The sequence below is a fragment of the Lotus japonicus genome, chromosome 1 (assembly GCF_012489685.1).
Source record: "Lotus japonicus ecotype B-129 chromosome 1, LjGifu_v1.2".
NCBI classification, from domain to species: Eukaryota; Viridiplantae; Streptophyta; class Magnoliopsida; order Fabales; family Fabaceae; genus Lotus; species Lotus japonicus.
Genome location: NC_080041.1, coordinates 100,290,319 through 100,303,431, shown reverse-complemented (window position 1 = coordinate 100,303,431; position 13,113 = coordinate 100,290,319). Strand labels below are relative to the sequence as shown.

At 34.6% G+C, this 13,113-nt stretch overlaps 1 protein-coding gene across 1 annotated transcript; it reads right to left on the bottom strand.

The window, feature by feature from the left end:
* Window positions 1-5,956: 5,956 nt before the first annotated feature.
* LOC130728394 (acyl carrier protein 1, mitochondrial) lies at window positions 5,957-12,589 on the bottom strand. Its single transcript, XM_057579856.1, has 2 exons — window positions 12,278-12,589; window positions 5,957-6,380 (listed from the first exon to the last, which is right to left on the bottom strand). Exons 1-2 carry the CDS (start codon window positions 12,467-12,469, stop codon window positions 6,204-6,206), a joined length of 369 nt encoding a protein of 122 aa, XP_057435839.1. The 5' UTR covers window positions 12,470-12,589; the 3' UTR covers window positions 5,957-6,203.
* Between the last annotated feature and the right edge of the window lie 524 nt (window positions 12,590-13,113).

Genomic DNA, 13,113 nt, shown 5'->3' with positions numbered 1-13,113 from the left:
TTCTGAAGAATTGCTTTTCTGCAGTGCCTTCCTGCAAATCCTTCGACCTTCCCATTTCTTCCTTCTTCTCGAGGTCATTTTTTTCTCTTTCATTTACCTCGCATCGTTGCTGCTTGATCGGAGTTGTCGTTTGATTTGCTCTGTCACACGAGAGCCATCGCCGTTGATTGCCTTTGTCCCCAAATTTGAGCCTCCTATGATGCGCGGCAGAAACCCTATGCTTTATACCCAAGTTCAATCTCCTGTGCCTCTCCATTCCCTGCTCCAAGATCACCAGTGGCTTCGGTTTGAAGGCCCTCACCTTTGGTCAAATCGCACAGATCAAGTTGTATGAGTATACTTTGTTCATATTCAATACCTTAAGGTTCTACTTATTATTTTTTGGTTGTACTCAATTTCTTAAATTATTGAAATGAAAATTAGTGTATCAGAACCTAGGGTTTCTTTTGATGTACCATTTCTTAGACATGCTAAGATTTCTCATTTTTTCTTACTCCTTTTTAACACAGACACGATTTGGTCTCTGCCATGGTGATTCATAGCTAAATTTTTTTAACTGAAACACGTTCCAACCAATTTGTGTTGAATATATTGCTGGCAATTGGAACCCCGTTACATTTGCAGGTAATATCCAAACATTCCTTTTTGGTGATTTGATTTTTGAATCCTAATCAATGCATATTTTCTTCTTTGGCTTTTAATTTCAATTTTCTTTCTCAAAGCAATACACATTTTCAGCAAGTTTGATATCATTTACTTATCATTTATCTTTTATTCTGTTGTATAATTTTTTAGACATTGTAATACTTCGGATTTTTACTTTCTCATACTTGACGCAGGCACCCTGAAAACAAATGGAAAATTTTAACCAGAAAATTAATACATAATACAATTTCTAAAATGAAAAAGATAAAGCTTAGGGCCTGAGTCTGTGTGTTAGAAGTTAGAACATTGAGAAGTAGGGTTGCGCTGAGGAAGATGAACAATAAGAAATTGTATCGTCACTAGAGCTGCACCGCATTGAAGAATTTTTTTTTATCTTTCAGAGAATTTTTGCAAGAAATTAGATAGATATCTGATTTGAGGTATCCTATATATTTTGGCCAAAAAGAAGAGCAGGCCAGGCTGAACTTATCATGCTAATTGCGTTGATCCACTCTATATTTCCCCTTATAGGATCAAATTGAGAAATATGTCCCAATCTTCCATGTTGTATTTACATAGAGAACCTGTGCTCTAAGAAAATGATCCACTCTAAGGAATAAATGATCTACTCTGTGGAATACTCAACAGTTTGACACTAAGTTAGCTAAGCTTAACCAATTTTCCATTCAATTCTGGTGCAATTATGTGAAAAATTTGGACCCTTAATTATTATTTTTTAATAAAATTTGATGGTCAGTATTATTGCCTGCACAATTTTAATTTTCTCTCTCCATATATGCATTAATGGCCCAGATTTCATTAAAATAGAATTAAAGACTCATATCTTCACATAACATGATTATGTAAGAATTAATACATAATAGGATCCAAATCCGTGAATTGTCTAACCTTACCCATTTCATGGTCAACATATACCTCAACCATTTAAAGCACCTTTACTTTGTGATGTGGATCTTGGGGATACGTCATGTAAATGTAGTCAAGTATGCAAAGTTTTTTTCTTTTTTTCTTTTTTGCTTTGTTTTTAAAATGATTTCAATGTAAAGTTTTATTTATATTTTCATAACTATTTCTCGTGAAGCAGCGCCTACTTAAAAACCGTTTTTTATTTTGGTACCATAACTTTAATCATTTGGTTTATTTCAATTGCAGGTCTTAATGATAAAATGGTGCAAAAGTTATCTAAGCAATTTTACCTTAGATAGTTAAAGATTAAAATGCTCACACCGGTGATCGAGGTTGCTGTAAAATTTCCAACTGTTACTCTTTCTCTAACAGTGGCCGAGGCTTTGAGCCTTAGGTGGGCTATAGAGTTATCGATGCATCTTGGGTTCAGGCGGGTTCAATTTGAGACCGATTGTTTACCTCTTTTTCAGGCTTGGAAGAAGGCAAATGAAACTTCTTATTTATTTTCTATTATTCATGATTGTCATAGTGTAGTTTAATCTTTTGATCATGTTGATCTTTCTTTTGTGCGTCGTGAGGGAAACTCTTGTGCTGACTACCTTTCCCGGAACGCCTCTACCTTCTAGGACTCTGGATAGAGGAGGGTCCCCCGGAGTTGTCAAGCTTTTTGCGTTCAGATGTATTGGCTTCTATGCCGGATTTGCTTTGATTTAATCTAATTTATTTATTGAGTTAAAAAAAAAGATGAATATAATTTTATATTTAAATTAATAAAAAAATATATTTTAATATAACTCCATTAGCTATTTACATATCTATAATAAATTTAAAATAAAATATATATAAAAATATAATAATTTGATAGTGAAAAAATATACAAATTAATCATGATTTGATTATTTGTATAAAAATATATGTACAAATATAAGTTAAAAATAAGATAAAAGTAATTTTAAATTAAATTTCACAATGTCACAATATAATTTCATGTTAAAAATGTACTATATGACAATATAGTCTACTTTTTGTACAAATTATCATAAGGTAAAAAAGTCTCACAAGGAGGAACACTTTGCATGTAAAACTTTCATGATGGTAACAATATGTCGTATGGTGATTAGAAAATAATATATATACATACTATAAATAGTATGTATAAATAGTTACAACTATTTATATACATCCTCTACTCTACGGGATGTATCGTATGAGAATGGAGCTTTTATGTGAGAGTGAGATGCGTTATTATGAGCCATTACATTTAATCATGAACGGTCGAGATTAAAACATGAAGTCATGCAATTTTTTTCAAAAAAGTCACATGACATTTTTAATTGATCATGTGACAATCACATGATGATTAAAATCCATTGATCTTTACCGTTTATGATTAGATCTAATGACTTATAACAACTCCTCTCACTCTCACATAAAAACTTCATTCTCATATGATACATCCTCCATCCTCGATCTATGTATACTATTTATGTTTAAATGACAAGTAAAATCTCTCACGGGGAGAAATGTTTTACATAAAATGATTTCATGTTAAAACTAATTTGAAAATATATTTTTATATATAATTTAAGTACAACTTTCATGATTTTAATAATTTTTTGGCATCAAACAATTCATTTTAATAATTCTAGGAGAATCTACATATATAGTTGTGAAATGTGACAGTGAAATTATAATTGCTGGAATTAGAAAACATTAATATATATATAGTTACAATTATTTGTTTAAATTACACGATAAAAAGCATATCTTTCTTGACACATCTTAGGTAAAAAAAAACATAAAAGGAAACGTTCGTCCTAGAATAAAAAATAAAAAAAATTCGTTGTGTTGCATAAAAGAAAAAGTTCAACTATCTGTCTTGGCACATCCTTCTCATTTGCTGTCCAATCTGATGACGGGGTGAATATGAGGTCTAAACATCTCAAAGAAAAAAATTGAGCTTACGATAGAGCATTTTCTTTTACATTAATAGTCGGTAAATTTGAGTCTCAATCAACGACGGTGGTGGATCTCATCAATTCATTTTGAGTTGACAAAATTTCCAAAAAATTGGATGTTTATTGTCGAAGAAATGACAGCCAAAATTTGCGTAATTGTATATCTATGACACTCTTAACAAGACATTTCACAAATGTATCATTTTAGATATGAACCATATGCTTACAATTGTTAATCATTTATTAAGTGAAACAATTTTTATATTAGTTTATTTCGGTGTGTACATTAATGTAAAATGACATGTTTTAGGCGGCAAACAAACAGTTTAGCCAAATCTTTGATTAAGGACATAACTAAGATGATTGATAAAGACAGTGGGGTTGCTCAGTCATTTAAAAGAGTAAGGGATTACATGACAACTGGTGACTCAAACAATTTTTGTCTTATATTATACAAAGGAAGAACTAAATATGCAAGACTTTACAATTTACCAATATGAAGTGATTGCCTTGATTGTTGGGGACTTTAACAATATAGATTGCGAACGAGATGTTGTTGTTAAGAATGTTATTATAGGTTAACTTACCAGGTTTTAACATGATATATATCCAATTTACTTATTTATGTTTTTTCTATTTTACAATAAATATGAAATTTAAGTAATTGATTCATGCATAGAAAAATAACAAACTAAAATATGGTGCAACGCAATAATCATCATATATGACATATAAGATGTATTAAAAAAATATAAATGTTAGTTAATTTGGTCATATATAAAAAAACTACTCCCTCTGTTTCTTTAAGTGTCGTTTTAGAAGATTTTTTTGTTTCTATTTAACTGTCATTTTGATGTTTTAAGGTTACAATTTGTCAATTATACCCTTACCTTTTCAATAACTCCACTTCACATTTTCCATAGATTTTTTCTTTATGAATAACTCTCATTCTCATTACCTCTAGAATTGGAGGTAAATGGTTTAATGATATGAGATAGTGGAAAAAAACTAACAATCCACTATCTTGGTTGGAGAGCATTATGACTTTATGACTGGGACGTGAGAGGGTAGAATGGGAAAAAATCTAACAATCCACTATCTTGGCTTGAGAGCTTTATGACTTTATGATTGGGACGTGAGAGGGTAGAATGAGAAAAAAACTCTAACAATCCACTATCTTGGTTGGAGAGCTTTATGACTTCATGACTGGGATGTGAGAGGGTAGAATGGGAAAAAAACTCTAACAATCCACTATCTTGGTTGGAGAGCTTTATGCTAAAACGACACTTAAAAAAGAACGAAGGGAGAACTATCTAAATTATCGTGCAATGCAAAATTCATCATAACTAACGTATAAGATATATTACAAAAAGTATGGATTTTAATAAATTTATTAATATATTAAAAAATAAAAACTAATTTCCGTGCAACGCACGGGTCATCACACTAGTAAAATCATATAGCATCTAGAGAGAAAACTACTATTCAAATAGGAAGGCAAGTTGTCTATATAAGTCTACACATATGCATAATATACAATATCAATGGTTGGTATGACATTCACTAGATGATCATATTGTATTTTCTGTTATTTGAAAATTTAGTGATATGAAAAGAGAAAAACAAAATGTAACCACAAGATCAAGTGCAGAGACAAATTAATGGCTATGGCTCAAGAAGTTTGGAAAGTGATGTGGATGAAAATCTTGATTGAGGACATTAGAAAAAGTTTGAAGCCCTCATGGGACTACTTTGCGGCTAGATAACAACGTATGTTCCTTTCTGACAACGATTAGCATATATTATAACTAAGAGCCAACCACCAATGCGTTTTGAAACCTTACTTGTGAGCTCGAAATGATAAATATCTCTTCACCAGCTTCAGGGAAAGTGTTGTAAATACATGACACTATTTCAGAATAGAATATTTCATTCTTTCCTCTCCTTAACTTCTGTAAATAAAACCCAAATATTTGGTAATTATGAGGATATTTTTATTTCTTCATTTCTGATTTAATTAATAAAATACTACTAAACTTCAGTCTCTTCAACTTTTTAGTTTCTATTCAAACTGAATTTCTCCAGAACTATGATGATTCAAGGTCAACTGTCATCAAGAGCACCATACGTAAATGAAGACTCCTGCACAGGGTTTCCAGCTCTACCAACATTCCACTTTTAAGTGAAGAAAAGGGATAGGGTTAAATGCAGTTTTCCAAATTAGTTTTCTTAAAAACCATTCCACCGTGATACATAGCAGCTAGCAGATCAGTGAGATCACAGATAAAGCACACTAAGTGGGAAACTCGTTCGAAAACCACAGTGAAGACAAAATCATGTTGGACAGAAAGCAACTTTGCTTCTGTTCACTAGATTTTTAGCTTCATTGTAGTTTTCAAACGAGTGTACAAACATTGCACTATAAATTAAAACAGCACAGTTGAAATTAAGGTCCTTGAAAAAACTCAGTAGTACCAGTTCTTCACTGATAAACTCCATTCTGAACAATTCACATTATTTTCAACAACCAACCCCTTCACGCAAGTTCAAGAAAAAAGGAAAAGATAAGAATAGAGACCAAGTACCAGAAACATCCAGTGAGAGAAATTGGGGGAAAGTTGAACTGATGCTTAGTTCAATATGAAACCAAATGGGAAGAAAAGGCCACCTTAGTTAACTAGACATGGGATGATGAGAGATATACTCAATAGCAAGATGACAAGAGTCAATTTTATCAGCTTCCTGGTCAGGGATCTCCAACTTGAACTCCTCTTCTAGTGCCATTACAATTTCCACATTGTCCAAGCTATCCAAACCTAAATCCTTCTGGAAATGTACATCTGGGGTCACCTGAAAGCAGCATAAAACAGTAAGCCTAAAAATATATTATTTGCAATGCTGACAATTTCCAAGAAAGCGGCATGACTGAATACGCAAAATGAAAAGGAAAAAAAATGATAATCAAATTGGCATTAGCAATATGTTAGATGAATAAGTAAGTTCTCAAAAGATGTTTGAAAAAAGTATTGGACGTATCTAAATTGAAAATTAGATTGGGAGAGGAAGAACACAAACATAGATAATTTACACCGTCCGTCCTCAATGGCACATCATAATATCCTGCATTTCATTATGATGTACAATGACTTCATGCTGACAAAGCTTCAGATATGCTTAATGCATAGTCTGATAATTTGATGAGTGGGTTGACTGAGAAGTGCAATTTCCCACAACCAAATTTTTCTTTAAGAGTGCAAGAGAACCAAGAGGTTATTTAACATACAGCTACACATTTATTAGGTGTTACTATTGGTAGAAGAGGGGCTCTAACTCCCCTAATCATGGTGGAAATGAAGATACTAGATACTAGTCTATGAAAAGGGGGTAGCACTGATAACACTGGTAATTCCAGTGAGTATTATTGTACTGAAACTGAGAATACAATCCACTAGTTCACTTGTAACTTTGAACCGGAAATTCAGGGAAATACAGAGAATTGGGGAAGAACACTGAAAATACAGAGAATTGGGGAAGAACACTGAAAACTAGGGTTTCCTAGAGATCCCACGATCTCTCTGGTTCCTCAACCAGCCTGAGAACTCTAATTTTCCAGATGCCTTCCTCTACAAGCCACTTCTACTCTTATCCTACACAGTTAACAACTTGCAACTGTTAACTACTTCTAACTGCTCACAACTGGCAGCAGCTGTCCATTAACAAACTATTATTTATTACATTTCAGTCCCCCCACTAACTATTCAGTTCACACTTGAGCCCTTCTCCTAGTGTAAACTTGCTTAAACCTATCAAGCACAAAGTCCAAAAAAAGGACAGTGGATTTTCAGCCGTTACCTAATTGAATGTAATGTTTTCTCCTTGAGCTGAAAAGTAAATGCAAACATCAGAAAATTCTTGTAATAGCGGCAGAAGTGAGGGTCATTCAAATCTAAAAGGGGCGAAAAGGTGCAGGAGTAGCGGCTAGCACAAAAGAAAATGAAGAGAGTATTATTAATTCCTTAATTGAAATGTAAATTATTACAGACAGAATGTTGCTTACTTAGAGGAAACAAAATTCTGGTGGAAAGCAATATATTTGATAATTTAATTCTAAAGGTAAACAACAAATTTGATAAAGGGATTTGGCTTAAAAACCCTCACTTGAGAAGAAAAGGTAAGGGATCTCAACATTGTTGAGAAAAACAAATTTTGAAATTATATGCTCATGCATAACAAGTCATAGGTTGGTTCAAATCTATTTCCTTGATTTTCTCATCAATGGTTGATATCTTTTCTTCTCAAAATGAACTACTCACTTTAGAGAAACCAAATTCTTTGATAATAATTAGGAACAATCCCTAGAGGAGGACAGCCAGTCACTGAGACTGAGTGAGGAAACAGGGAGGAAGCATAACCTCAAAGTCATGCAGTGTCTCTAGCTTTTTATTTCTTAATCTTTCTCATTTCAAGTGTATCCGCAGCTTGAGGACCGCACTTTTATCCATCCAATATCAGCAGAAACTGAGTTTCAGTATGAATAGTTAATACTTAATACCAATGAAATAGGGTATAGAGATTGGGGACCAAATCAAAGATCCAAAATGTCTAAATATTGGGATTCTTTTGCATGATATTATTCATAAGGCGAACATTGCCTTGAGTCATATGAATCAAGTCTTTATTGCTGTAATTTAAAATTGCCTCAAGTCATCTGCTCCCCGCAAAGGCACAACACATGGTGCTCCTGTTGCCCACCCACAATTTGGAAGAGTACCTAGGGGAGGATAAATGAACCCCCTAGGTACTATTCCAGCTGCTATATATTATTAAGAGATCTAGCTCTGATGTTTTAGATTTTGGGGAAACCACTCTAGTTAGTACCTGAATAAGAATTGTACTAGGAACTAAGTTTGGGAGTGGAACATGTTCTTCATATCTTGGTTTAGTTTGTAATAAAATTACATACAATGAAATTTACAATTCTAAACAAGTATTGTATGTATAGGAAACTAGTAGCAGTTAGAGAGTTAATTAGAATAGTTAGTAAGGAAGTTAGAGATGAGAGGTTGTAAATAAGACTTGGGAATTAGGGAGAGGGCTGAGTATCAAATTACTCAGCCACCATTTGTAGTTTCATTTCATAATCTTGCATAAAATAAAGCTCTCTTCTACTTTATTGCTTGTTCCTACGTATCAAATATTGATAGATAAGGTAACCCTCCGGGTTAGTTAGCTACTTAGTGGAACGCTACTCAGTTGGTTAGTTAGTTAGATAGAGTGAGAGGGGAGGATTATCATTGTTGGGATCATTGGATGGGAAACTAGGGACAGCCTTGAACCCCTCGAGTATCCAGGAATTCAGTGTAGTTTCAAAGCATTCTTTCAATAAAATACACCCTTTCTTCCTTGTTCATTGGCGGTACCTATCAGCATATTAGTGTTACAACAACAACAAAGCCTTATCCCACTAAGTGAGGTCGGTTATATGGACCACACTACGTCATAGCTCCATCAGAAACCAGATTAGAAGGGATATTATTGATAATGAGATCATTTTTAACAATATCAGTATACTAGAGTTGTTTAAACAAATAAGGAACTAGAGAATTTTCAATTTAAAGTTACTTTGGAAACAATGCCCTTTAGAGGACTACACCTCAAAGCTCTCCATTTAACACTGAAAATTAAGTGCTTTAAATAATTCTGTAATTCCTTGTAGTAAGGATCAGACTCAATCATTTTAGCAGCAAGAAGCAACAAGAATGACAAGGGCCATGGATGGATTGGGTGTCACAAAAAGTATATACCCACTCCCACGCACTAAAAGATGGATGCAATATGAACAAAATTTCAAAAGATACACTCACCGCCAACAACATCATACGTATCAAGCCTCCTCTCTGTGCTTAGAACAGAGAAGAGTTTGAAGTCCAGAGTTCAGACTCAAGCAGGGGCGGACCTACATGGAGCCCAGGGGGTTCAGTTGAACCCCCTGAGAAAAAAAAAATTCATACTTATCTCCTTATAATATTTTTTTTAACCCCCCTGAAAATTTAAATTTGCACCCTAGACCCCAACTCCTTTCTCTCACACACTCATCACGTCAGACAAACTCTCTCACTCACACACTCTGATTTCTCTCACACTGACAAAAGCACTCTGCACTCTGTCTCTCACCTAGGTTTGGGTCACCACCACGCCGGCCGCCGCACCACCACTATCCACCACCAGACCAGTCCAGCCGCACCCCACCACAGGTATGGCTGATTTCCCTAACCCTAAATGGCTAAATTGATTTCCTTTCTCTTCTCCTTTCTCAAGCCTGATTTCCCTAAATTGATTTCCTTTCTTTCTCTTTTCCTTTCTCAAGCTTGATTGCCCTAAATTGATTTCCTCAAATGTCCTAATTTCATTCAAACGATGCAAGAAATAGGAATTTCAAGTTTTCAAATTATGATTGGCTTGTTAATCCAAGGTCTGCGTGAGAGATACAGGTCTGCGTGTTTGCTTGCTTTGAGCATAGGAAATAGGACTTTGCAGATTATTTTGTGTGTTTGCTTTGAGCATAGGAAAGCTTTATGTAATTATATGCTGGTGTCGTTGGTTTTGAGGTACAACGAAATTGATTTCCTTGCTTTGAGGAAGGAAATTGATTTGTATAGGAAAGCTTTATATGTATAGGAAAGCTTTGATGGTATTCAAATCTGTTGATTTGCATCTCTTAATTGTGATTTTGAGGTGGCAGTATTGGTGGACTTGTGGGATAATTGCTGGGGTCGAATGCTGTGTTATGAGCTGATCAATGTGTCGTTTGTTTTGCTACTGGTTCCATTCTTTTTTCAGATTTTGTTTCATTATCTTGCTGCATTGTGGGAGCGGATTAGAGGTGGTCTCACAGGTGTCAGAGTATGGTGTTGGTATCCTTAAAAGTTTTGTTGGGATTCATAGAAGTAGTGGTGTCCGTAGTGGTGGGTTCATTAGCAGATTAATTAGTTTTCCTCTTGGAAGTGTGGCTTCTAAGAGGGTTGTTTATGTGTAACTTGAAATTGTAATCTTTTTTCTTTTTCCCTTGTGCACTTTCTATCAAGCAAAAACAGAGGACTCTGCTTGAAAACTTCATTATATTGATTATTGTTGTATATATTTTGTATTGGGCATCCAGTTGAATAAACTAGTTATGCTTCAAGTTTTTATAGTTCTTTCCTTGTCTAATATTTCAACTTCAGATGAACCACTTGTCTTTGGAGATTCTCTTGTTGATGTGGGGAACAACAATTACATAATGTAATGCCTTGTGCTGCTCGAGTAACAAGATGGGGCATAGAGAAAATGAGATATTGATAACATAACAATTAGACTATGTTCACTTTCAATTTCTGTTTTCTCAATCCCAAATTTATTGATTTGGTATTGTATTAGAAATTGTAATTGTCTCATTGGAAAAATTTGAACCCCCTGACCCCGGGGTCCTGGATCCGCCACTGGACTCAAGCAGAAGAAGGGATAAGGTAATGGAAGGCCATTCTAATTGAAGTCAATTACCTTGAAGTTTGAAAAGATTGATCTACAAAATGCCATTTTTTAATCCCAATGTGTTTGAAGATAGGTTATGATTTTATAATTTTAGTAGTCATTACAATATTACAGTTATTTGTTTTAATTTTGAAGTTGGGAAATATTTTTTTAATGAAAATAAAGCTCTAGTAAGGTGAGAAGAGAGAGTTAACAAGTACTAGGATATAAAGCTATAAACTGACCAAGATAAAACAGGAAAAAAGAGAACAGTGCATCAGGGTGGGACTGCCAACCAGTCCTTTATTCCTATGCATATCAAACCCGGAATGCCTATACAAATAAGAGAGCCTTTCAACTTGTAATGTTATTGCCTTCCAGAAAAAAAACTTGTAATGTTATTTTCCACATTTTGTTCAGTATTGTATAAACAATGAAACTATTGGAACTAAAAAAGATCTCAAGTTTTCAGAAATTATGCTTTACAGAATGATGGAAATCCAAAATGCCTTCAAAATCAATATTGATATAGAAACGATAGTAACATAATATCCAAATGTAATAGCATGCACCAATATGAGTAAATTTGGATTAGACTTATCAAGATTAGACTTCATACATCTAAACTTTCCCACACTCACCCCTTGGAATGATATATGGACTGAAAACTACAACAGAATTTGCACTTTCACATGAAACCTATCACTAAATCTTAATACAATTCACCATGTGAGAGGTGACCGAACAGACACTACTAGTACACTACACAGATGGTCATTGAGCTAAATTTCCCAATTTTGGGGCAACCTACTTGGATAAATCCACATAATAACAATTCAACAATACTCATGTCTCATGTTTCACACTAACAAAGACTACCAACAAACACTACCCAGATGATGATTATTGAGTTAAATTCTCAAATTTTGGGAAAACCATGTTGTCTAAATCAACAGAGTAATAATTTGGGATACACATTTCACATTTTTCACACTATCGAAAGATACTAAACACAACCCAGATGATTATTGAGGTAAATTTCCCAACTTTGAGGAAATCCCTTTTGCCTAAATCAACGGAATACAGATTTGGGATACCCAGATGGTTGTTGGATGCGAATTACCAAATCTCGGGGCAACCCATTTGTACAAATCAGCAGAAAAACAATTTGAAATACCCATTTCACTCATTTGCAATAAAATCATAGCAAAATGAAGGGATGATGAAAAAGGACAAACCTTGGAAGGATCGACTTTGGGGAAATCTTTGACGACAGCAAGGACTCTCTCGATGACCTCTTCTTTGGTGATGTGATCGTCGTGTGAGGACATGGAGCGGATGGAAGTATGCCATAGCTGCAGTTTCGGAGTGGCGGCGGCGGCTTGGAGTGGCAGACGAATGTGGCGGAGTATGGCTGCTCTCAGTGCCATTATTGATCTCGCTTTTTCTGCAAATGATTGTGAGCGTGAGAGTGAGGAACCTGTCGAACAAACTCTTTTGCTTATTTATGTTAAGTGAATAAGATGGGAAAGTGATGTTTGATTGGAAAATAAGAGAGATAAGGAAAAAAATATAAAGGGGAAATGAGTTGGGAGAGAAGCTAAATGTGAATATATGAAGGTTGGAATAATATACGGGCTTGCTAGGGTTGTATACAGGTCAGGAAGATCCAATCAACTCGCCCAACCAAACCCGACCAAATAGCAAAAGTGTAGATTGAGTTGAGTAAGCAAGCCTCATTGGATGAATTTGCCTGCAATCCGACCAAGCTCGGTTCTCACAAATGCATCCATTCGAACAAATTTGGTACGCAGATTTATAGTAATCTTTTATTTAATATTTTTTTTATTTTGGTTCGATTTTTTTGTGTCACGGAAAATGACTTGCTTACACTTTTTCACTTCCACCTAAGACCAAGTGCAATGGCTGTTGAGGATTCTTGTTAAGCTTTGTTGAATGGGTGCAATGGCTGTTGAGAAATGTTGAATGGGTTGTTGAGGAGGAGAGAGACGTCCAAAATGTTGAGCATCCTCAACATTGTTGAGACCTGCTGGGCGTGCCACGCGTCAGACGC

Coding starts and splice junctions, on each gene's coding strand:
- LOC130728394 (XM_057579856.1), bottom strand. CDS start 12,469: ATGGCACTGAGAGCAGCCATACTCCGCCACATTCGTCTGCCACTCCAA. Junction 6,381..12,277: donor CCAAAGTCGATCCTTCCAAG/GTTTGTCCTTTT, acceptor TGCTGCTTTCAG/GTGACCCCAGATGTACATTT.